Here is a 26848-nt window from a genome sequence, read left to right as displayed (position 1 = left end):
AACAAGGAATATATTTTGAACAGCCTTTTCAGGAGCCGAGTCTTACATGCAAATCCATCACACCATTAACACAGATGGGATGTCAGGGATGGTACTCCCCTCGTTTATTAAACCATCCTATTGTATCAAAATAATCAGTGCAGCTTCCGTGTGTTTAACATGTGTGATACATCGCTGTCAGATTAATTTATTTTGCAATACATATTGATATGTGTAAGTGGATAATCTGCCAGACACAACTATGATCCATGTCAGTAAATGGTGTCCGAATGACCATTACAGATAGGACGTATCCTTCGCAGCAGCACAACCTAACGGTGTTGGCAGTAGGTCAGTGGTGGGTGACCCGAACACTGCCGCCCTCGCTTGTCGTCAGCCACTTCCTCTCATTGGTTCTGGTATCATAGCCGTACACCTTCCCGGAAGCTGCAGGGTAGAAGAGGAATGGAAGAGTGAATGTTGTTTAACGCCGCAACATATTCAAGCTTTATCACGGTGCATGAATGTAAGGGTACCATCTTGCCAGTGGAGTGGAGTGGTGCAATGTTCAACACTGTTACACTGATGTCACACACCCGTAGTTACGGAGTAAATCACAGTGGTGGTTATGGATGTTCTGTCTTCAAAGTTCGAAAGTTATTATGAGCCTATAGTACAGAATAAATCGGTTTGTTTGTTTGGTATTTAACGCCGCACTCAGCAATATTCCAGCTATATGATGGCGGTCTGTAAATAATCGAGTCTGGACCAGACAATCCAGTGATTGACATCATGAGCATCGGTCCAAGCAATTGGGTACGATGGCATGCGAGTGAGTGAGTGAGTGAGTGAGTATGGTTTTACGCCGCTTATAGCAATATTCCAGCAATATCACGGCGGGGGACACCAGAAATGGGCTTCACACATTGTACCCATGTCGGGAATCGAACCCGGGTCTTCGGCGTGACGAGCTAACGCTTTAACCACCAGGCTATCCGACCACCCCTACGATGGCATGCATCAACCAAGTCAGCGAGCCTTACCACCCGATCCCGTTAGTCGCCTTTTACGACAAGCATATTCGGCTTTCCACAGCAAGCATCGGTTGCTGAAGAGCTTTTCAACCCCGGATATTCACGGTTCGAATGAATCGGTAAAGAGGGACTTTATCGTTACTTTCATTCTACAGCAGATGTCTCTGTTATGGAAGATGAAAAAAACAACATTTTCTGTTTGGTTGTACAATGTGTAACAGTTACGGTGAGAAATAACTACATCCAACATTTACTTTCGTATTAATATTATATTAAACATGTGTAACTGGAAAAGGAAGCTTGAAAAGTAGAATCTTTTTTTAATTCCAGTTTTATCCAAAAGAAGAATTTGATAGATAATCGTTTCTGAATGTATCTTTGAGGATGAATTTGTTTCATATTTATGAATGCTTTTCTAAAAACAACATATCACATCGAGTCACTTAGAGTTGTAAATTTTAACATTATGTAATGTAATCACTCGGGACAGGTTACTGCCGAGAGGTTAGCTGGCTGCATGTTGTATTTGTTTATAAACATTTGTAAAGGCAATTACGATAATGAATTTTTATTTATCACATATACTACATGTACTGAGAATTATAAGATTACAAAAGTAAAATCATATTGACTCTGGTCGAATCTGTAAATTGTGTTTTAGAATGCCCAATCACGGCGGGCACGTCACACATTGTTGCCGAGTGCGGAATCGAATCCTGTCGCAGGTAAGAGATTTAACCACACTACCTCATCGCTCCTTATACACTAACTACAGCTAAATTAATTAGGTTTGATTCCCAACTTAGGTACAGACAAACCGCGACTAAAACTATAACAATGCTATAGATTATGTTACCAAGTTGCATAAAGGACCTTCTCGGCTGAGAACACACCAGGTCACTCACCTGGGTCAACCGCTTTTCCTTCAAACTCTCTGTTCAAAATGGCGAGAGACCGGAACTTCCTTTTCTTGAACAGGTTGCGCGGAGACTTGACGGGTGCGTCATACTCCGTGTATACCTGTCATGGACACGCAAAGGTTAGCCAGTATCACTCATAAACCGCCTGTGCCCCCGAGTCCCTCTGTGTATTGTGTATTGTTTTTTTACCAAGGAAACAAATCTCCCTTAGAAACGTGCTCTTCAGACAACATTTACATCGTATACTTGCATCAGTCGTCAGTATTCCAGCCACATTACGTCGATCTCTGAATAGCCAAGTCTGTGACAGGTGAACTGGTAGATCTATACGTTTTTACACATCGTAAAAATTATAACATGAGTGGGTTAAGTCTTGGGTAGGCATTTAGAAGTTTGGAGAACATGAATAAATGAAACTTTTTTTATGGAAAGCAACTTCTTTTATTCTATATCACGAAGTTTCAGAGCTACTTCTTGCTCTTTCTTCAGGTGAATCACCTGATGGAGCAAGAAGGAGCTCTGAAATGTCGTGATTCATTTGATGAAGGAGCAAGAAGTAGTTCTGAGTGAGTGAGTGAGTATGGTTTTACGCCGCTTTTAGCAATATTCCAGCAATATCACGGCGAGGGACACAAGAAAAAGGGCTTCACACATTGTACCCATGTCGGGAATTGAACCCGGGTCTTCGGCGTGACGTAGTAGCTCTGAAATGTCGTGATTCATTTGATGAAGGAGCAAAAAGTAGCTCTAAAACGTCATGGATCACCTGATGGGGGAGCAAGAAGTAGCTCTGAGACGTCGTGAATCACCTGATGGGGGAGCAAGAAGTAGCTCTGTGACGTCGTGATTCACCCGATGAAGGAGCAAGAAGTAAATCTCAAACGTCGCAACGAAGAATAAAAGAAGTTGCTTTCCATAGAAAGTGTCATTTATTCATGAGTGATTAAGCAAAAAATTAATGATTTCCGTCGTATTCAGCTACATCCCGGCTCTATCACGAACAATACTCAAAATAGTCCATGGCTGCTTGGACAGACAAACTACGTTGTGAACTGCAATGACATATAATTCACGCCATAGGGGCACGATGACACGCGTACAGGTCACACTGCAACAGCCCAATGCTCATTGGCCAACTGTTGGGAAACCAACAGCAAGAAGCTCTTTGGCCTGGATCCAGAACGCGTGTCGTGTTCATTCTATTGAACAATCTGTACAAACATGGAGTTAAAGATACGTAAAGATCCACCGGTTATCAACATATTTGATCCTGACACACGCTGATAAATTAAGTCTACTCACTGGAGGTGTGTCCATGTACAGGATATCCGGTATATTACCTGCAACAGAGGATCCAACATCCAGTTTTTTGTTTTATTCTTTTACTCGCTTATAGTGTTTTCTTTTAATCTATTAATGTATTACGCATTTATTTACTTTAGTGTCTCATTGGTGATACTGTCCGGGCATTGTACATGTACACATTTACCCGAGCTACGTAGCAATTTTATGCTGAACAATGCGTGACGCTTTAATTAAATATTTCTTGTCTTCTTCTATAACCCAGGCCATTATCAGCGGCCGGAGAACTCTTGATCGACTGTGTTAATATTGTATTATGTCGCATTCTGCACAAGTGATGCTTGGCAAGTAATTGAGTCTTAATCAGACAAAATAATCTTTATTAACATCATCAACGATGCTACGATGACAATGTAAGAACCGGAGGTTTGTGGACTCAACGACTGGGTGTGCCTGTGATCCAGAAGATGAGGATTGAGTGACCTACTTTGTGGTGTGACGACGGTGATGGACTGTGGTGTTCCAACTCTTCTTGGCTGAGGGCTGACGGGTCTACAGAAAATGGAAACAAGGTATATGTAGACAGCGACAACAAAAAGGTGCGCGCGCGCATGCGTGATACTTGACAATATACACGATTATTAAAATAACAGAAAGTGACGTTTGTTGTTTCGAGTTACTTGTGTAAGTTCAAACGTGAAACGGGTCGAATCCTGTTTGTACACTCACAAGTCGATTAATCATTGAATTAATAACAATATCCATGATATCTTTCACGTTTACAGATTTACAGATTACTTAACGACTATGTTGAGTGAAAACATTATCAGGTTTGTTCAGGCTGTAGACCACTGACTTCATATGAAAATGACCTCACGGTATTTCTGAAACTTTCTGAATACATTCGTCTCGCAAAAAAAAGGAAAAAACAACAACTGTCGAATGTCTGCACTCAAGGCCACCAAGATTTGGCTTGAAAACTTGAATCTATGAGTGAATTCAAACCGAGTCTTCGGCGTCACGAGCTAAAGTTTAAGAATCACCTATCTTTTGTGATACATTCGTCACCACTCGCTCCTTGCCGTAACCTGCAAGAACACTAATAGCTATTCGGCTTGTCCCGTAATAACACGAGATGGTCACTAATGTTTCGTGATAGTGAGAAAAAACATCGTGTCCTACAACGTCGACCAAGAACCTTTTCTTTTTCCTGCAACCGTAGAGACTGGAGACGACGACAGTGCAGATGAGGACTAGGATGACAACGGCGATGACGGTGAGGATGATGATGCCCTCCAACGTCTGTGCCCAAGGGGTCACGGGGTCATAGTAGCGCCTCACGGATTGGATACTGAGCCCAGCTAGGCCTCCCTCTGAAGAACAACGGTGGGCCATTGGTAAACACGACTGGTGTAGAGGAGATATATGCTTTCGTCTTCGTCAGTCGGTTAACAATAACACACACACATCACATAGAGTGGAAGCAGGTTAACGTTTTGACTGAATTATATTTGTAGAGAAATTATTCAAACCTTCGTCGTTATGATGTTGATAAATGTTAATGTTATAATCCTGAGACCCTCTACATGGTCTCTCCGCCCGTGGAGCGAAATATCCGGGGTTCGATCCCCGGCCGCATCATACCAAAAGACGTTAAAAGATGGTACTTGTTGTTACCCTGTCTGGCGCTCGGCACTAAGGGGCTAAAACGACTGGTCAGCTCGGAGTCAGTATGCTGTGTCTGAGTGGGGTATTCATGTTAAACTGCGGCATGGTATCTCAGTGAGCTATCACTATAAAACCGCATCAATCCATAGAACAACACACACACACACACACACACACACACACACACACACACACACACACACACACACACACACACACACACGTGCATGCACGTCGCTATATAAGTGCAATAATCTTGGACGCGACGTCACCTCACCACCCCTCATAATCCTTTTTACTTATTAATGTTACCAACATTATTACAGTAAATGTAATTAAGAATACATAATACCACACAAACACGCATATTTATTACGTTCGATAAGGTCCATTGAGTCCATCTAGTTCAACAACAGTATTGGACGGGGCTGGGCCAATGCGCTAGGACGACAGAACTCACGATAGAGCGTTGCGCCCCTTTCCGTGATCTTGGGTTCGAATCCCATATTCACCACGATTATGATCCTTGGTTTGACAGTACCATGCCCGTGGCCGGGGTCACCATAGTTAATACGTATACATACGACCTGCGTCTCTTACCGTCCCGCGTTGAGCTGACACGTCGGGATATAACTGAAACACCGCATACACCCAACTTGCTAACTCGAATTCATGGCAACCTTATAGTCTCACCATTAAGGGCCGAAATCGGCGTCCCCAGGGGGTCGGTAGAGAGGAACTTCAGTGTCTCTGAGGACGTCAGCAACGTCTTGTCCTGCGTGACGTTACTGACGGAGTCGGTAGAGCTGTCTGCTACAGTGTACCCATGCACGGTCACCGGGCTGGGGAGATAAAGGAATCACGGAGCGGATAACATATGGCGTCATGGTCGTGCCCTGACCGAAGAACTCAATATACCAACATATGTATGTGGGTCATCAAGACTTGTATCCATGACGTTCAATGCATGTTTTAAAGCCTCTGATAGAGTGTCATCTTGCTCCATGCTCATGCTCTCAACCATTTGTTTATAGGACGAGACTACATGGTTTACAAGCTACCATGTAACAGCTCTAGTTTGATCGACTGTTGCGTAAATATAATTCACTCCCTCACCATGACGAGGCAATACGCTAAGCACAAGGACAAAGCGAGAGATATAACATAGTGATTACATATATGCTAACACGTTAGAGCCAAATTTACACAAACTCAATAAATTAAGATCCTTTACTGCAATACGATACTACTCAGCGTAAAGATCTGACACAGTATTATATGTTGGCGAACGACATTCCCTGATCGTCTTCACCGCCTCCGTGGTCTAGTGGTAGAGCGTCCGCCCGGAGAGCGGAAGGTCCGGGGTTCGATCCCCGGCCGCGTCATACCAAAAGACGTTAAAAAATGGTACTTGTTGTTACCCTGTCTGGCGCTGGGTATTAAGGGGCTAAAACAAGGACTGGTCGGCTCGTAGTCAGTATACTGTGTCTGAGTGGGTTGTTCATATTAAACTGCGGCATGATATCTCAGTGGGCTAGCACTATAAATCGGCATCAGTCCGGACTAGTACAAGCAGCCACACACACACACACTCACACGTACATGCACGTCGCTATATAAGTGCAATCATCTTGGACGCGACCTTAAACCCAATTTCACCTCACCTCACCTGATCGTCTTCCTTAAATGATTGGCCGCCTCAGTGGTCGAGTGGAAGAGCGTCCGCCCTGGTTCGATCCCCGGCCGCGTCATACCAAAAGACGTTAAAAGATGATAGTTTTACCCTGATACCCTGTCTGGCGTTCGGCATTAAGGGGCTAAAACAAGGACTGGTCGGCTCGGAATCAGTATACTGTGTCTGAGAAGGGTATTCATGTTAATCTGCGGCATGGTTTCTCAGTGGGCTAGGACTATAAATCGGCATCAGTCCGGACTAGTACAAGAAGCCACACACACACTCAGTCGCTATATAAGTGCAATCGTGAACGCGACGTTTAAACCCCATTTCACCCGACTTCACCTTAATTGATCTGATACCGTAAAACAATAGTAAATAGTTCTAATTAAGTATATATTAATACCTGAACGCCTGGAGTAGCTTCCTCCTTCCTGATACTTGGGTGGTGCCAACAGACTCTACACACCACACCCTGAACACGGCGGACGGGTAAGTAGCCCGTATGAGGGTCTGGAGTTCAGAGATGAAGGTGGCCTTCTCGGCTTGGAAAGTGGTCCGGTCAATGTTGAGCTTGAAGGTGACTGCGACGACGTTGGGGTCGAAGGTGTCGATGCGGATGGTGGCGGAGGTCGTAGCGGTGAGCACGGGGCTGCCAGCATCTTTTGCCAAGGCTTCTATGACGTAACGGAAGTTGTTGGAAGCTTGGGACGCAAGGGAGACATCTCCTGTCGGAACATGCAGCGAAGCTTATTTCAAAGTCACAAGAAGAATGTTTTTGTTTAAGGGGTAAATTATAAGTTAATATAGGAGTAATGATTGCATAATATTTGAAGTAGTATTGGATATCGTCAGTGAGTTATATCTTAATGATTTAACGCCGCTTTTAACAGTATTCCAGTAATATCACGGCGTGGCAGCTTAATGTGGGTGGAAAACCCGAAGTGATGCAGGTCTCAGACGTTTACCACTTTGGTGACTAGCACTAGCACGGGTATGGTGCAGACAAACCTCGAAACGTAATCGGCACGAACAAGGATTCAAACCGGTGATCATATATTTCTGGTGTGCCCAAGGGACATATATCTGCACAACGAACTGCGATGCCTGAGACGATTGGGCTGCCCCTGGCCACATTTAAATGGAGGTGAGGTGAAATGAGGTTTAACGTCGCGTCCAAGATTATTGCACTAACATAACGACGTGTGTGTGTGTGTGTGTGTGTGTATGTGTGTGTGTGTGTGTGTGTGTGTGTTGTACTAAGGATTGATGCCGATTTATAGTGCTAGCTCACTGAGATACCATTCATCAGTTTAATACCCCATTCAGTCACAGTAAACTGACTCCGAGCCGACCAGTCCTTGGTTTAGCCCCTTAATGCCCAGCGCCAGACAGGGTTACAGCAAGTACCATCTTTTAACGTCGTTTGGTATGATGCGGCCGGGAATCGAACCCCGAACCTTCCGCTCTCCGGGCGGACGCTCTACCACTAGACCACGGAGGCGGTCTTTAATGGAGGTCTTGGCATCATCATAATACCTTTTATGTTAACAAATTAGTTACCGGAGGACCCATCTATGGAAAACAGATAGCTGTATGTGCTCTGTGAGAGGAAGTACTTGATCTGCCCATTCAGTCCACTGTCTGCATCTGTTGCTGTCACGGTAGTAATGGAGCTGTCACAGACGCCGTTGTAAGCCACTTCAGTGTTGTAAAAACGAGGAGACATAACAGGGGGGTTGTTGTTGACGTCTTCAACGTTAACTGTCACCGTAGCTGTTGCAGTGCGAGGTGTCGCGCCTCCATCAACAGCTAGGACTTTGAAAATATACGTCCGGTCAGCGTTTTGGTAAACACTGGTTTTCAGAGACACCATTCCAGTGACTGAATTAGTCGCAAACACCAGATCAGCCGTAGTCCCCTCTGGTGTTGATGTATCGATGGACAGCGTTATGTCACTGTTGACACCGATGTCGTTGTCTGTAACCATCACTGGAAGGATGGCTGTACCAACTGCAAGGTCCTCTCTGATTTTGGCCGAGTACGAAAGGGCATCAAAGTGAGGATCGTTGTCGTTGAGGTCAGTAACGACGATGGTGACGTTAGTGTTTCTGTATCGGCTAGGAGTTCCCTTATCTGATGCTCTCAGCCATATTTGGTATGTGTCCATCGTCTCTCGGTCTAAACCTCCAGCAGTGGTTATTTCCCCTGTTACACTGTCTACAGTGAAATCGGATGTTTTGCCTTGCCAATATATAAGAAATGCATATTCAACATCCCCGTTCACGCCCATGTCGGCATCCAACGCTGTCACGTAATCTAGGGTGGAGCCGAGGGGGACATTTTCCGCAATACTGAAGTTATATAGCAAGTTCTGAAACACTGGGTCATTGTCGTTGACGTCTCCGACTGTGATGGAAACAATGACGACATCGTCTTTTGGTGTGACTCCGTTGTCAGTTACGGTGATTTCCAGAGCATAGCTGGGCCTTACTTCTCTGTTCAAGACCTTTCTAAGTTGCAAAATGCCGGATGTTATATCCAGAGTGAAGTCACTGTTTGGGTCACCATTGGTAATTTTGAAGGTCATCTCGCCGTTATGACCGCTGTCGGCGTCGGTTGCTGTGACAGTGTCGATAATTGTGCCCACCTTGGTGTCTTCGGGAACAGTCTTAGAGTAGGTGCCGGTGACGATGGGGGAGTTGTCGTTCTCGTCGACGATGTTGACAGTAAGAGTTGCAGTCCCTATCCGTCCCACTCCGTTCTGGTCCCGGGCGGTTACGGTCAGGACTTGGCTGATGAGTAAAAATATCGGCGGACTATCATAAACTTGCTTCTCAAACGTGTGTCTCAGAGTGAGTGAGTATGGTGTTACGCCGCCTTTAGCAATATTCCAGCAATATCACGGCGGGGGACACCGGAAATGGGCTCCACACATTGTACCCATGTCGGGAATCGAACCCGAGTCTTCGGCGTGACGAGCGAACGCTTTAACCACTAGGCTACCCGACCGCCCCCGTGTGTCTCAGTAACAAACCTATCACATTATCTTTCTGAAAAGGGGCGGTGGCATGGCCAGGTGGTTAAAGTTTCGCTCGTCACACCGTGGGACCGAGTTCGATTACCTACATGATTACAACGTGTTCCTCCCTTCGTATTGATAGCGGAACGCCATATTCACTCACGATTCTTAAAATGATAAAAGTAGATTTACGGTGTCGCCACGTGTATAGTCGCTGTACACAGGTAAATGATTTCTTTCCATTATGGTTTAGAAGGATGAGGGAAGTTTCGGCTTCGTTTTGGAATAGTGTTCTATGAAACCATTTGCTAATGTGCGAGTGGATAAATTGAGGTTAACGCCGCTTTGAACAGTATTTCAGTTGTATCATGATGTGTAAGCTTCATATGGGAAGAAAGCCTAAAGTGATACAGGTCTTTAACGTTCACCACTTTGGTGAAACCCACGAGTACGGGTATGGTGCTGATTAACAAAGAAACATAATCATGGCGAAACGGGATTCGAACCCACTATCGTAGGTTTCTGGTATGTCTATGGAAAAGTTTTCGAGGCTTTAGACAAAGCCTCCTGTGTCGTCCCTTGAAGATAAGTTGGGACAATGTCAGATAGCTGATTCGTCATGTCAAGTGGAAGTCAGTTGGAAACCCCAATAGAGGCACGGGCACAGGACGGTATACAACATAAGTTTTTGTTAACGTTCAGATTCCACAATGGCTGGTCCTACAGAGTGTGTTCAAGCAGTAATACCTATCGACGGGCAATCAGGGTCATTAGAAGGACTACCAATACCTCTAAGCAAGTGCATACAATCTCAAAGATATAGAAAGTGGTACTTACAGTGCTGTTTTCTCTCTGTCGATGAGGCCTTTCGTAGTTATAGTCCCCGTATTGGGGTCAATAGAAAACAAAGAGCTTATCAATATGTAGACAAACTTGTTGTTACTGTTAGCATCTGAATCAGCGTCCGACGCCACCATTTTAATAACTGGTGTTCCAATGGCAACGTTTTCCGTTACCTCTACAGTGAGGGTCGATGGAGTGAAGGTTGGACTGTTGTCGTTCAGGTCGTTGAGAGAAATCACAACCATTGTTGTGGCACTTTTTGGTGTCGGCGTGCCACTGTCCGTCGCCATGACAACCAGACTAAAGATCCTTTTGATCTCATAATCTAATGCGGATACCGTTGTTATTTCACCCGTGGTGGCGTCAATAGCAAATGTCGTCTGTCCGTCACCGGAAGTGATTGAATATACCATTTGTGCATTTGTTCCTGAGTCGGCATCTGTGGCGACGATGCGGGCAACGGAAGTGCCTATACTCAGATCCTCGTCGACGGCGACGTTGTATATATTTCTGGTAAACTGTGGGTAGTTGTCGTTTACGTCGTTGAGAGCTATGTGCAGCCATGTTGTGGCAGACTTCCCTCCCCCATCAGTAGCCTCCAGTGTTAGGTTGAAGAAGCCGGGTGCGACATCAGCATCAAGCTTCGACCAGACCAGAATATCTCCAGTTACATCATTTATCACAAAACTGTTCGCCGGAACATTACCGCTGATGATTGTGTATGCTACGCTTCCAAAGATCGCTGAATCTGCATCTATAGCGGTAGCGGTGAGGATCTTTGTACCAACAGCAACCGATTCATCTACAGAAATACTCTGGTTTGGATCTGTGAATATCGGATTGTTCTGATTTGCTGGCTGGACATTGACAGTGACCCTTGCTGTAGTGGTCAAAACGGGGTTTCCTTTGTCAGCAGCTTGGATTACCAGATCGTAGGATGACGACGTTGCATAATTGAGACTCTTTCCTGCTGCTAACCGTAAATCAGCGTTTGAAAATTCGAATACATTTCCAGTGGCTCTCGAAATCACACTGTATTGTATCCTAGAATTGACATTCCCTGCAAGATCATCATCAGTGGTTGTTACAGTGAGAATAACTGCAAGAGGACTAGCATCTTCCGACACAAGTCCGACGTAGGTCGACGGTGTAAACACTGGGGAGTTGTCATTAGCATCCGTCACAGTCACAAATACAAAGGCAGTTGCGGTCCGCTCTGTCACTGACCCTGGTGCATCATCTACTGCTATCACAGTGAGGTTGTATGTATCCAGAGACTCTCTATCAAGCGGTTTGGCTATGGTAATACTTCCTGTTGACTCGCGAATTGTGAACCTGCCTTGACTGTCCCCGTCGGTAATGATGTATCGTACTGTGCCGTCTAATGCCCCAACGTCGGCGTCTGTCGCCGTCACTTGCACCACCCTGTCTCCAATTGGGGCACTCTCTGATGTGGCCACAGTGTAGGTGGTCTGGGTGAAGATGGGCGGGACTTCGTTGACGGGGGTGACCAGGATTCTCACGGCGACGTCCACTGTGAGTGGGGGGGTCCCGCTGTCTGTCACGGTCACCGTCAGGAGATACCCTGTCGTCGTCTCGTAGTCAAACACTAGAATGTTGACATAAAGGTATATTAATTTTCTTTTGCATCAGCTTTGTACACTGTAATCGTCTATGGCGGTGACATGAGTATACGTGTAAATGTCTATGACGGTGAGTATACGTGTAAATTCATTGACGGTGAATATACGTGTGGTCGTCTATGACGGTAAGTATGTGTGTGGTCGCCTATGGCGGTGAGTATCCGTGTAAACGTCTATGTCGGTGAGCATACATTTAATCGTCTGTGGGGGGTGTACGTGATTGTACTAGTGATATGGACACCACGACAACGAAGGTCCAGTACAAGTACACATACACGAACGTTCAACTCGTAAAATTCGTAACTCACGAATTTATCATTACGTGTTCACAACTACACAGCCCTATTTCCGGGGAAGTATGTTTGTGTGTTGAGTGTGTTCGGTATGGTAACTAAAATGTGAAGGAAATGAAGTCATACTAAACCCTATGACGTTATACTCGGATGTTTATCTGCCAGTGACAGGAAGTATATATGCATGTTTATCTGCCAGTGACGGGGAGTATATATATGCATGTTTATCTACCAGTGATGGAGAGTATATGTGCATGTCTATCTACCAGTGATGGAGAGTATATATGCATGTTTATCTGCCAGTGACGGGGAGTATGTATGCATGTTCATCTACCATTGATGGGGAGTATATATGCATGTTTATCTGCCAGTGACGGTGAGTATCAATGTATGTTTATCAGCCAGTAACGGGGAGTGTCATGTATGTTTATCTGCCAGTGACGGGGAGTATGTATGCATGTTTATCTGCCAATGATGTCGAGTATCTATGCATGTGTATCTCTCTCTGATGGTATGTGTGTATGTGTACCTGAGTTGATCATGTATATATGTGTATCTAAATATATTGTAAGTAATTCTATGGCTGCGTGGAAATATACAGAACATTCTGACTATTTTCTCGTTAGAATGTTTCTGGGAATCTTCTCGGTCATGATTGTGACGAAGGGACCAAAAACGTGACATATATGATTTACACTATCCGTTTATGCTATGAGACTAGACAAAACGTGGAATAGCATGGCTTTGACCATGATTAATCGTCTCAATGCGGACACAGCAAAACGTTTTGCGTGCTCAGTAAGCTAATTAATCTTATGGGGCTCACGATCCACATATTACAACATATTTCTATTTACGGACATAGCTTAGTATTGATTCTGTTGGTAGGTCTGGAAATATTGGTTAACCTTTGGAAACTGATAATTCGCCAGTGGCCGAGTTGATCAGAAAGAGGCCAGGTGGGTTCCCCGAACTGATGGTGTACGTCAGTGTGTCGGCGTTAGGATCACTGCAGCTGATGAGGGACGTGACCTACAAGGGAACAAACATACACACATGTACAAACAATGCATCCATGACAGCTGTAGAATGTACTTCGTTGTCTACCGATGCCGAAAGCAACATTGGGCGGGTTCCTTGTGGAACCCGTACTCTGTTATATCTGTTACGTCGACGCTATATCCGTGTTTGGTAGTCTAGTTCGCTAGGTCTACCGGTTAGTGATAAAGGTAACAATTATAACAGTGAAAGGTATGCTATATCCGTGTTTGGTAGTCTAGTTCGCTAGGTCTACCGGTTAGTGATAAAGGTAACAATTGTAACAGTGAAAGGTATGCTATATCCGTGTTTGGTAGTCTAGTTCGCTAGGACTACCGGTTAGTGATAAAGGTAACAATTATAACAGTGAAAGGTATATCATATCCGTGTTTGGTAGTCTAGTTCGCTAGGTCTACCAGTTAGTTCTGACATGACAATTGTAACAGTGAAAGGTATGCTATATCCGTATTTGGTAGTCTAGTTCGCTAGGTCTACCTGTTAGTTCTGACATGACAATTGTAACAGTGAAAGGTATGCTATATCCGTATTTGGTAGTCTAGTTCGCTAGGTCTACCGGTAAGTGATAAAAGTAACAATTATAACAGTGAAAGGTATGCTATATCTGTGTTTGGTAGTCTAGTTCGCTAGGTCTACCGGTTAGTGATAAAAGTAACAATTATAACAGTGAAAGGTGTGCTATATCCGTGTTTGGTATTCTACTTCACTAGATCTACCGGTTAGTGATAAAGGTAACAATTGTAACAGTGAAAGGTATGCTATATCCGTGTTTGGTAGTCTAGTTCGCTAGGTCTACCGGTTAGTGATAAAGGTAACAATTATAACAGTGAAAGGTATGCTATATCCGTGTTTGGTAGTCTTGTTCGCCAGGTCTACCGGTTAGTGATAAAGGTAACAATTATAACAGTGAAAGGTATGCTATATCCGTGTTTGGTAGTCTAGTTCGCTAGGTCTACCGGTTAGTGATAAAGGTAACAATTGTAACAGTGAAAGGTATGCTATATCCGTGTTTGGTAGTCTAGTTCGCTAGGACTACCGGTTAGTGATAAAGGTAACAATTATAACAGTGAAAGGTATATCATATCCGTGTTTGGTAGTCTAGTTCGCTAGGTCTACCAGTTAGTTCTGACATGACAATTGTAACAGTGAAAGGTATGCTATATCCGTATTTGGTAGTCTAGTTCGCTAGGTCTACCTGTTAGTTCTGACATGGCAATTGTAACAGTGAAAGGTATGCTATATCTGTGTTTGGTAGTCTAGTTCGCTAGGTCTACCGGTTAGTGATAAAAGTAACAATTATAACAGTGAAAGGTGTGCTATATCCGTGTTTGGTATTCTACTTCACTAGATCTACCGGTTAGTGATAAAGGTAACAATTGTAACAGTGAAAGGTATGCTATATCCGTGTTTGGTAGTCTAGTTCGCTAGGTCTACCGGTTAGTGATAAAGGTAACAATTATAACAGTGAAAGGTATGCTAGATCCGTGTTTGGTAGTCTAGTTCGCCAGGTCTACCGGTTAGTGAAAAAGGCAACAATTATAACAGTGAAAGGTATGCTATATCCGTGTTTGGTAGTCTAGTTCGCTAGGTCTACCGGTTAGTGATAAAGGTAACAATTATAACAGTGAAAGGTGTGCTATATCCGTGTTTGGTAGTCTAGTTCGCTAGGTCTACCGGTTAGTGATAAAGGTAACAATTATAACAGTGAAAGGTATGCTATATCCGTGTTTGGTAGTCTAGTTCGCTAGGTCTACCGGTTAGTGATAAAAGTAACAATTATAACAGTGAAAGGTATGCTATATCCGTGTTTGGTATTCTAGTTCACTAGATCTACCGGTTAGTGATAAAAGTAACAATTATAACAGTGAAAGGTATGCTATATCCGTGTTTGGTATTCTAGTTCACTAGGTCTACCAGTTAGTTCTGACATGACAATTGTAACAGTGAAAGGTATGCTATATCCGTGTTTGGTAGTCTAGTTCGCTAGGTCTACCGGTTAGTGATAAAGGTAACAATTATAACAGTGAAAGGTATGCTATATCCGTGTTTGGTATTCTAGTTCACTAGGTCTACCAGTTAGTTCTGACATGACAATTGTAACAGTGAAAGGTATGCTATATCCGTGTTTGGTATTCTAGTTCACTAGGTCTACCAGTTAGTTCTGACATGACAATTGTAACAGTGAAAGGTATGCTATATCCGTGTTTGGTAGTCTAGTTCGCTAGGTCTACTAGTTAGTTATAACCGAGACAATCATAATAGTGAAAGGTATGTCCATCAGTTTGAAATATCTGAAGTAGTTATGTGTAATAGTTCATCATGTAGCGATAGTCCATTATTCCGTCATATCCGAATTAGCTGTACCCTTCAATCACTAACTTCGATATATCCGTTTCAAGCATGTTGTTATATCCGTGTTTATGTCCACCATTACGTTATTTCAGTGTCGGCTGTCTTCCAGCTTATATATAATAGTTTGTTATCAGTTAGGGCAGTTGGGTTAGCCTAGTGGGTAAAGCGTTTACTCGTTATGCCGAGGACCCGGTTCGATTCCCCACATGGTTACAAATAGTAAAGTTCATTCTTAATGAACAAATGACCAAGATAAAATGGACAGGATAGGTAAAAAGGTTCAGAAACATGAGGCTGGTCTGTTCCTTTGAGGACACGTTTTACTCTTTTTCAATGATCACGTGTATTTTTATTAATATTATTATCTACAGGGACGTGTTTGTAAATTGCAACATGTTTGTGTGAGTTATTGAGAAATATACCAAAAAAAACACGTATTACCGCCTTCGGAACAGTGTCATCCTCCGGCATAGCTTGTTGGATGTAGTAGTCAGTACAGGTAGGCGCGTCCTCGTTGATGTCGGTGATGGAGACTGTGACGATGGAGGACACAGATCTCACCCCGTCTGTGGCTGTCACCTCAAGGTTGTATAATTTGGTAGTTTCGAAATCTAAAGCTGACATCGTTCGAATCTCGCCTGTTGCGGAGTCGATGACGAAAGCTGGTCCGGTGTTGCCATCTGAAAGTTTGAGATATGACACTGCAAATCGGAAGACATGTCCTCATATTGACGAACACGGCTTCCACTAATGTATTGATAACTGAACGTTAAGAATAAATAAATTGAAAGCGATTCCATGACATTTGACTGATTAACTAAGCAAATTGTTTTTGACCCGAATGTTTGTTTGTTTGTTTGTTGTTTAACGCCGCACTCAGCCATATTCCATCTGTAAGACGGCGGTCTGTGAATAATCGAATCTGGACCAGACAATCCAGTGAGTGAGACCATGAGCATCAATCCATGTAGTTGGGATAGGATGATATGCATCAACCAAGTCAGTGAGCCGGGCCACCCGATCCCGTTAGTCGCCTCTTACAACAAGTATAGTCGCCTTTTACGGCAAAACATGAGCTCAATACAATTACGTTTGTTGTTTTAGAAGACAGAAATATCTGCTAAGAATTATCTACATTGCCAGTTTTCTGTCAAAATTAACGACGTGCCATTATAACCGCAGGGACGTTTGTTCTGCAAAAAAACATTGGCTCTGACATTCTAACCAGGGCATTATAACTAGGTTGGCATTATACCTAAGTTGGCATTATCAATAGGTTGTCATTATAACCAGGTTGAAATTATAACTAGGTTGGCACTATAAACTAGGTTGGCATTATTTCCAGGTTGGCATTATAATAAACAGGTTGGCATTTTAACTAGGTTCGCATTATAACCAGGTTGGCATTATAACTAGGTTGACATTATAACTAGGTTGGCATTGTGGCATTATAACCAGGTTGACATTATAAACAGGTTAGCATTGTAATCAGGTTGACGTTATAAACAGGTTGGCGTTATGACTAGGTTGGCATTATAACCAGGTTGACGTTATAAATAGGTTGGCGTTATGACTAGGCTGACATGATAAATAAGTGCATTATAACCAGAGAGATTGTATATTGTGTCAGCTTGTTTTGGGAGGTAAGCCTGAAGTGATGCAGGGGAGGTCTACCAACAAGTACTGGTATGATGCTGACAACCATAATTTCCTATATTATCCATGCTATGTTTTGGCGAAATGTGCACGTTCATACTGGTTCCTTTAACGACAAAATGAAGGTAATCGATATTTTGCAAATGATACAAACAACGAAGCGTTTACTTGTTATTGAATACGACACTATGCCGTCAGTGCCGTAGTCGTTGTCAGTGGCTGTGATCTTTGCAATTGACGTCCCGACGTTGCTATTCTCTGTCACCTGTGAATATATTTAAAAATATTGGAAGTCGTGACAGTGTGAAAAGTATTAATGACAGCTACAGACACAACTGTCTATCATCACTGGGTTGTTGTCACTCCAACTACAACTACTACCACTACCCCTACTACTACTACTACTACTACTACTACGACTACTACTACTACTACTACTACTACTACTATTGCCACTGCTACTACTACTATAACCACTACAATTACCACTACCACTTCTACCACTACTTCTACCACCATCACCCTACTACTACTACTACTACTACTACTACTACTACTACCCCTACACTACTACAACTATTATTGCCACTGCTTCTACTACTATAACCACTACCACTACCACTTCTACCACTACTTCTAACACCACCACTACTTCTACCATCACCACTACTACTACTACTACTACTACTACTACTACTACTACTACTACTACTATTTTTTCTTCTACAACTACTACTACTACTACTACTACTACTACTACTACTACCACCAACACCAATACCACCAATACCACTACCGCCACTACCACAACTAATAGTACTGTGACTAACTCCCGGGACTAGACTGGTCTTGTTATGTTACAATGATGACTTACAACGACAGTAGAAGCCGGAGACGGTGTATTCATGACGGGTGTGTGCTGATTGACGGCAGTGACGGTGACAGGGACGTACGTCGTCCCCGTCAACTCCGGTGTCCCTCCATCTGTCACGATGACGGTCAGAGTGTAGTAACCGGCATCGTTTGTCGGTTGGTCCAGGTCGATGGGACTTGCGAGCTGAAGCTGTCCTAGCGTCGTGCCGCTGAACTCAAACTTTGGCGGTCCAACGTCACCGCCGGTGACTGAAAAGGTTAACGTTGACGTTGCGTCGGCGTCGGACGCCACGAGCGTTAGGATAGGAGTCGCAACCGCGGAATCTTCAGGTATTGATCCAGTGAGAACGCTGGCGGCGGTGAAGACAGGAGCGTTGTCGTTGACGTCGGTGACAGTAATGGTGAGCGTGTCGTCAACTGATCGTGCTGGTGCCCCACCATCTGTTGCCCTGACAACCACTGTGTAAGATGTGACGCTTTCTCTATCAAGTGTCGTGATCGTCGTCAGTTTCCCTGTTGATGTACCTAGCGCCAGGACGCCGGCTACAGTGATCCCGGCATCTAAACAATGTAACGTACGTGATGTATTCACTTGACGTCATTTACAAGAACATCGCCGACATCAACTCATAACACTGTCACTTTCACCTACACCCAATCTGGAGGAACTCCCCGAACAAGGACCCATTAACATTCCAGTCCCATTGAAATCAGATCTTGGTGCTCGCTATCGCTAAACAAAGACCCGAGGACAGACCATTACAAGTTACTTCAGAATGACCTTTCGCTAACTTTGACCGCCATATGAAATATCTAACAAGAAATGGACATCAGGCAATCAGAAAGTAGCTTTCTCGAGCTAAATGGCACCAGTTTCAAACTGGCGACTTCCATTTCAGACATGTGTTGTTGACATTATTGTCGGAGTGCTAACAACAACATGTTCACGTTTTGAGAGTTAACAAGGGACCCGTGAAGATCCGGGATACAATAGGTCTTCAGCAACTCATGCTTGCCGTAAAAGGCAACTATGCTTGTCATCGTATCCAAATTACGTGGATCGATGCTGATGATGTCAAACACTGGATTGTCTGGTCCAGACTCGATTATTTACAGACCGCCGTCATATGGCTGGAATATTGCTGATTGCAGCGTTAAACAACAAACAAACAAATAAGTTTGACCAACGATAAACAAGGTGACCAACGATATCAAGGTTTCAGATACAATGTCGTAAACAATGTGTAAATAACGTGGTTAAGTTCCAAACACCATTAAAAAATTAAATATTTTACCAGTTGTCACGGAAACAAGTTGGTATGTCAATACTCCATCTGTGCCAAGGTCATCGTCTGTTGCTACTATGGTAACAATGGATGTCCCAAGGGGAGATGACTCTAATACGGAGAAGGTTTTCCCTGCTGGTACATTGGTTCCCCAGACAGGATCAAAGTCGTTGACGGGGCTCACCTGGCATGGAAAAAATGTTGCATCACTCTTAATACAAGCTGTTATATATTTTGTACGTTATAAACATATCCGCATATTCAAACTTCAGATGCTTCATTTGTACTACAAATATAGTCAACAGAGGACTCAAATAATTTAATGCAATTTTGAAATGCTGAATTTTCGTTTTCTGTTTTCTGGTGGTAGCTGTCAACATATCCCGAACTATTTTGATTACGTGAGTGTGGCTTTACGCAGCGTTTAGCAATGTTCCAGCAATATCACGACGGGGGACACCGGAAAATCTGCTTCACACATTTTACCCAAGTGGGGAATCGAACCCGGGACTCCGGCATGACGAACCAACGCTTTAACCACTAGGCTACCTCATCGCTAACTACTATTTTGATACTGATTGCAACTTTAAGAGCACGTGCAAACGTAATGATTCTTCTATTGTGGTCAAGTGAGGTAATTATTTCTACATTCTTCACGGGTATTCACGGGTATTCACAAATGAAAAAATAGATGAAAAAAAACAACAACACAGATTAAGGAACACAAATGGATATTTGCAATATAACCTTGATGTAGAAAGCAACCGTCCCAGTTCGCGGTGTTCCTGAGGCAGGACTGTCCACTGCATGCACGACTAACGTGTAGTCAGATTTGGTCTCATAGTCAAGTGGTGTTGTCGATGTGGAGATCACATTCGCCGCGATGTCGAACTTTACCGTTGCGTCGTCGCCGGTGAAGATGGTGTAGGTGAGGTCACTGTTCGGGGGTGAATCAGCGTCTGTACATGATACTGTGCCTACAGTGGTACCTGTATGTGGGAGGTATTGTCTAATGAACTACAATATAAAGGGCAAGACGAAACCTCACAAGACCCTGTTTACATAGAAACCACACTAGATGTTCTGGAATGCCCTTACAACATCCGTCAAATTCTACTAAAGGTTAAGCTGTATATTTTCAGACTTCAGACTTTTCATGCCCATGAAACATTTCGCGTGAATGATACTCTATCCCTAAAAGTAGAGAAACGGTGTTGTGTTAAAGGCACAGTAAATTGAAGCTGGTCAGGGAGCAGTTCACAACTTCTAATAAAAAGCATTATGCAATAGTTTTGGGTATGGGGAAAAAGTTGAATTAATTAATCAATATATTTACTTTTAAAATAGTGTGGTGTGGTGTGGTGTGATGTGGTGCGGTGCGGTGTGGTGTGGTGTGGTGTGGTGTGGTGTGGTGTGGTGTGGTGTGGTGTGATGTGGTGCGGTGCGGTGTGGTGTGGTGTGATGTGGTGCGGTGCGGTGTGGTGTGGTGTGGTGTGGTGTGGTGTGGTGTGGTGTGGTGCGGTGCGGTGTGGTGTGGTGTGGTGTGTGGTGTAGTGTGTGGTGTAGTGTGGTGTGGTGTGGTGTGGTGCGGTGCGGTGCGGTGCGGTGCGGTGCGGTTCGGTGCGTTGCGGTGCGGTGCGGTGTGGTGTGGTGTGTGGTAAGGTAATGAGTATAGTTGGGGAGCATGTCTGAAAACTTAAGCAATTGGCGGGAGTGCGGATCCTACCTTTTTCTAAACCCCTTGAACCGCCTCTTGCATTGGTGATACACACACGGACCAAACAAATCAGACCATAGCAGCGGAATAAGGAAGTGAGCTATAATAATACTGGTATGTCAACATCTGTTACGACTCATAACTGAGTAATGTGTATATACTTATCAACCTCCAGTAACGTCATGCTATTGTTCTTCTGTGGGGGTTAAATCTCATGAACAGGGATGCTATTATATCTCGGGGATTTTATTGCTGCAACTTCCGTTTATATAGTAACATATGAATATTTCTCGCTAGAAATTTATTTTATATCTGAACACAATGTAAAGAAATGTAAAATCAATTGACGACTGTTTTCTTTATATTCCCGCGGATCGAACATCAAACCTTCCTATCTGTAGGACCCGTGAAGATCCGGGGTAGAATAGGTAGGTCTTCAAGGGTAAAAGGCGACTATGCTTGTCGAGTGGTCAGGATCGCTGTCTTGGTTGATGTATGTCATCGATCCCAATTACATGGATTATTTACAGACCGCCGTCATATAGAAGGAATATTGTTGAGTGCGGCGTTAAACAACCAACCAACCAACCAACCAACCAACCAAATCCTATCTGTAGTGCAGGGAGTGGCTCCGGTATATCACAATGTTTTTAAGAATGTTTAAGAAGTCCGTACGCCAACAAACATATGTTTTACGTCCGCTTCTTTAGGTTCCCAGAACCATAAAAATATTGATAAATGTTGTTTTAAGCTTCTTTTTTCCGGTTTATAACTTATATGAAAAACGTACCCTCGGGTTTTTCAATTAATAATTTTTTAAAACCCTCATCCTCGGGATAAAACCGAGTGGCGTCAGGGTTTTAATCTCCTCTGACGTGTTTTATCCGACACATACATACCTCCTCCAGTGCCTTCTGGGACAGTGACGACGACAGACCCTGGTGAGCAGATCGGACTGTTGTCGTTGATGTCGTTGACGGTGAAGGTGACTGCCTGTGATGCAGTGTTGCCCCCACTGTCTGACACCTGCACGGTGACGTCTAAAGAGGTGAGCCCGAAGTCATAGTCGATGCGGTCTCTGATTGTAAGTGTGCCGGTGGTAGCGTCTATTTGTAAATACTTGGTGTCCGCGCCTGTTGAGCAAAAGCACGTGGCGGATAACAAAACATATGTTACCGTTTAACAGGGGGTATACTGAACTAACAAGTATAACGAACTCATGTAAATGTTCATACCTTATCCTTTATGTGAGGATTGGTTTAGCACCAATTTGAACAGTATTACTGTTATCACAGTGAGTCACCTTGATGCGGGAGGAATCTCAGAAGTGATGCAGATCTTAGATGTTTACCACTTTGATGAGTGAGTGAGTAAATGAGTGAATATGGTTTTACGCCGCTTTTAGCAATATTCCAGCAATATCACGGCGGGGGACACCAGAAATGGGCTTCACACATTGTACCCATGTCGGAAATCGAACCCGGGTTTTCGGCGTGTTGAGCGAACGCTTTAACCACAAGGGTAACCGACCGCCCCCAACTTTGATGGAACCCACACAGGCGGTTATTGTGCTGATAAACCAATAAACATAATTAGGATGAGCTGGGATTCAAACTCTTTTTTATAGTTTAATTCAGAAAAATTGGGATGAGAAACGCCTCCTATCGCGTTCCGCATTATTGTCATCAATTCATTTCATAGTAAATTCAGATATTAAAGACGGTGATCGGTCTCTCAAACCATGCATATTAAAAAGCACCATTCCACAGTCCGATACACCAGTAAATAGATTAGATAAAGGGAAATATAAACTTTAACGAAGTTATTTGCGAGAACAAAACGTGTACAATGTTCTGAATTATAGTCAAAGGTTACGTTGTATCTATGTCCAAAATGATCAGATTGTTGTTTAATGACGTTTTTAACAGTATTTCAGTTCCATCATGGCATGACTCTTAATGTGAGTGGAAAGTCCGAAATTTTGCAGGTCTTTGACGAAAACACTATAGTGATAGACAGGAGTACGAGTGTGGTGCTGACAAACCACAAAAAAATAATCAGAACGAACTGGGATTCGAACCCATGATCATGGGCTCACTCCATTCACCCATGCACTCTCACCTAGTAATGAAAAGTACAGTGTATCCCCGTCTACTGTCTCCGAGTCTGTTACCGTGAAGGTTGCGACCGTGGTGCCAACGACCAACTCCTCCTCTATAGTCGGAATGGGCGATGGGGGCGTGAGTGTCGGGCTGACGTCGTACACGTTGCTGATGAAGACAGTGAGGATCCTGTCGGTGTGTCCACCTGCGTCAGTCACCCTGCACCAAAACAAAACTAGTAATAACCAGCTTACCAAAGTGTGAAACACCTGTTCCAGAAAACACATTACAACACATGTCTTTCATTACGTGGCTGCCTCCGGCTTAAGGTGTTCGCTCGTCACGAGTCCACATCGAAAACCCAATCTTGACGTTTCCCTCTGCCCTAGCAGATACACTGTATATTACTAAAAGTAACTACTCGCTTATTAACATTTGATTTTTTACAAAGCATAGCATGTCCAGGGCGTCAAATATGTTTGTTCATTCCCGTGAAATTGTTTTACTTCCATTCCAACTCTATCCAAACAACTTCAGAACAGCAATATGTGAGCATCTTAAGAGTGAGTGAGTGAGTGAGTTGGGTTTAACGCCGCTTTTTAATTCCAGTTATATCACGGCGTGTCAGCTTAATGTGGGTGCAAAGCCCGAAGTGATGCAGGTCTCAGACGTTTACCACTTTGGTGAAACCCACAAGCACGGGTATGGTGCTGACAAACCTAGAAACATAATTGGGGCGAACCCCGATTCGAACACACAATCATAGGTTTCTGGCGTGCCCAAGGGACGCAATTCTGCACTGCGAATCGCGGCGCCTTAGACGACTGGGCCACCCACATTAAGCTGACACGCCGTGATATAACTGGAATAATGTTAAAAGCTGCGTAAAACCCCACCCACTCACTCACTCTGAAAAGGAAGCAAGTACATTCAACCATGCGTTGGTGAGGTCAATATGATGTCTCTATCAGTTACAATTGTGTCCCATCTGAACCGATCGTTTTATGGTCCATATTGCTTTGTAAAGTTGGAGTGCATGACTGAATTCAATATTGAAATATAATATTCCCATTAATATGTCAACATTCAATCTAAAAGACAAAGAAGACGTAACGAAAGGTATCAGTGATCCTCCTTTACTGGTAACTGACAACTGGTATTTATAATTATTTTATCACTGGTCCATTTATAGCAGGATATAGTACAAGAGTATAGCAGTAATCAGTGAAAATTGCAATATGTTACACTTCAGAAATAATAAAATTCGTTAAATGACTGGATCTTGTCAAATATTATTTTAAAAAGCCGCTCCTCTGAAAACAGCCTCAGCATTCGATGTTGCGTTTAAAAAAACTATGCAAGTGATGATTACTAATAGCCATGTACACATCTCACACAGACTTCTAAACAGTTCCTAAAGATGGCAGTTGGAATGGCTTTAAACGACCCTTTTCAAACCTCGGCATTGCTGTAAGAAATGCTGCCTTACTGAATGGACAGCGTGTAGGACTTGATGGCGGACTCGTAGTCAACAGGCCCTGACAAAGTGACGCTGCCGCCGATGTTGATAGAGAAGGGGCTGGTGGAGGGGGTCAGGGTGTAGGTCCACGTCGCCCCAGTAGGTTGTACGGTGAAGATGACAGCCCCAGATGTCGTGTCCTCCGGAATAGTCACCTCGCTTGTGCCGTCATCCTTGGGAAGCGTGACTCCCGGCTGACCTGCAGGAGATCGGGGAGATGATCAGCAACTGATGTAAGTGGACCGATACCGACTGGAGTGTATGTTATGCGACATATAATACTTTTACGGTAGTTGCCGACACCAAGTTGAGTCAATTTCCTTATGTAGGAACATAACATCATTTTCTCATTTCCGTACCATAGATCTACATCTTTAGAATAGATGTGTGCACCTTTAATAAATCCCCCGAGGTCTGATACTTGAAATAAAAGTAAACCGTCGAAACTAAAGAAAGCACACACCCATGTTCGATGGTGGCTAAAAATGAAACAAACAAGAAATGTTTATTAAGCGCAGTTAAGGTAGATACAATCCGCGTACAGTGTACGACACTACCCCAGTTACAATAGACTTCCTCCACGTACAGTGTACGACACTACCCCAGTTACAATAGACTTCCTCCACGTACAGTGTACGACACTACCCCAGTTACAATAGACTTCCTCCACGTACAGTGTACGACACTACCCCAGTTACAATAGACTTCCTCCACGTACAGTGTACGACATTACCCCATTTTCGATATATTTCCTTCACGTACAATGTACAACAATATCCTAGTTACAATAGACTTCCTCCACGTACAGTGTACAACACTACCCCATTTACGATATATTTCCTTCACGTACAGCGTTCAACACTACCCCAATTACGATAAACTTCCTCCACGCCACGTACAATGTACAACGCTACCCCATTTAAAATAGATGCCTTCGACGTACAGTGAACAACACTACCCATTTTGCGCTAGATACTCCTATGTACAGTGTACAACACTCCCCAGTTACGATAGAGACCCTATGTACAGTGTACAACTCTACCCAGTTACGATAGAGACCCTATGTACAGTGTACAACACTCCCCATTTACGATAGATACCCCTATGTACAGTGTACAATAATCCCCAGTTACGATAGATACCCCTATGTACAGTGTACAACACTCCCCAGTTACGATAGACAGATAAATATCTGTTGGTTTTGAGAAAACAAAATCATCTCCTTAGCGTCGCATGTACTGGTACTCAATGTGTAAACAACGATAAATGTGAACACTTGACCATATGGACATTAGTGTGTGCTGTTTGGATTTCCTATTATGATGTTTGCACAACAATCCAAGATGGTATAGGTCGTTGATTGAGTTAAATTAGATTTGCTGAAACAGCTTTCTACCATCCATAGTAGCACATTAACTGCTCGTATGATAACAATCGTTTATGTTCAGCGAAAAATCCATTTTTAATTTAAAGCAATTATCAATATTCTTATATTACGCAACTTGTAAATTAAATTAGAAAACATGATGAATTTATGTTGTAATTTACTGTCTATTTTGGATCAACGTTTAGAGAAAACCCAAACGATAAATCAACACTTTAGACAGGCGTATTTAATTCAATTGATGAACCATTCATTACAATATTATCATTTACATGTGCATCTGTCATAGTGTTTATTTGAACTAATATCACCTAGCACTTGTTGTCGGAGCACTTACAGTACCTAGCCAGCAATCACAACCCTGCTTCAGATCGCCATGTATCTCCAGTGGTTATGTCACCACGTCACTATCATACTGTTTAATTAACGTGTTGTCATGGGTGTTTGGTAACGCATGTAAGGAGAAACTGGGCATACATTTCACGTGCGCACTTGCACTCACCCTCAATGTCTGACCCCGCCAT

General features: G+C 43.4%; 2 protein-coding genes across 2 annotated transcripts in view; both read right to left on the bottom strand.

Moving 5' to 3' along the window:
* The window catches only part of LOC139445167 (receptor-type tyrosine-protein phosphatase epsilon-like), a 187023-nt gene that overhangs the window by 35037 nt on the left and 125138 nt on the right, over positions 1-26848 (bottom strand). The gene's annotated exons all lie outside the window — the stretch shown is intronic.
* LOC139446296 (protocadherin Fat 4-like) lies at positions 332-26848 on the bottom strand. Its single transcript, XM_071227646.1, has 19 exons — positions 26827-26848; positions 24911-25139; positions 23441-23640; positions 22219-22452; positions 20350-20591; positions 19612-19786; positions 18318-18877; positions 17612-17708; positions 16229-16488; positions 13288-13411; positions 10438-12052; positions 8142-9373; positions 6985-7306; positions 5597-5745; positions 4434-4608; positions 3723-3787; positions 3236-3273; positions 1919-2033; positions 332-426 (listed from the first exon to the last, which is right to left on the bottom strand). Exons 1-19 carry the CDS (start codon positions 26846-26848, stop codon positions 332-334), a joined length of 5949 nt encoding a protein of 1982 aa, XP_071083747.1.

Source organism: Haliotis cracherodii, unplaced genomic scaffold (assembly GCF_022045235.1).
Source record: "Haliotis cracherodii isolate W230 unplaced genomic scaffold, xgHalCrac1.p SCAF_6, whole genome shotgun sequence".
Classification (NCBI taxonomy): domain Eukaryota; kingdom Metazoa; phylum Mollusca; class Gastropoda; order Lepetellida; family Haliotidae; genus Haliotis; species Haliotis cracherodii.
This window is presented reverse-complemented; position numbering and strand designations above follow the sequence as displayed.

What these genes read in the sequence shown, in the direction of transcription:
- LOC139446296 (XM_071227646.1), bottom strand. Translation starts at nt 26,848, where the DNA reads ATGGCGGGGTCAGACATTGAGG. An exon ending in CGAATTATCAGTTTCCAAAG is followed by an intron (nt 12,053 to 13,287) that starts GTTAACCAATAT and finishes TCAACATTCTAG; the next exon opens with TGTTTGACTACGAGACGACG. An exon ending in GGTTGCAGGAAAAAGAAAAG is followed by an intron (nt 3,788 to 4,433) that starts GTTCTTGGTCGA and finishes CATTTTCTGTAG; the next exon opens with ACCCGTCAGCCCTCAGCCAA.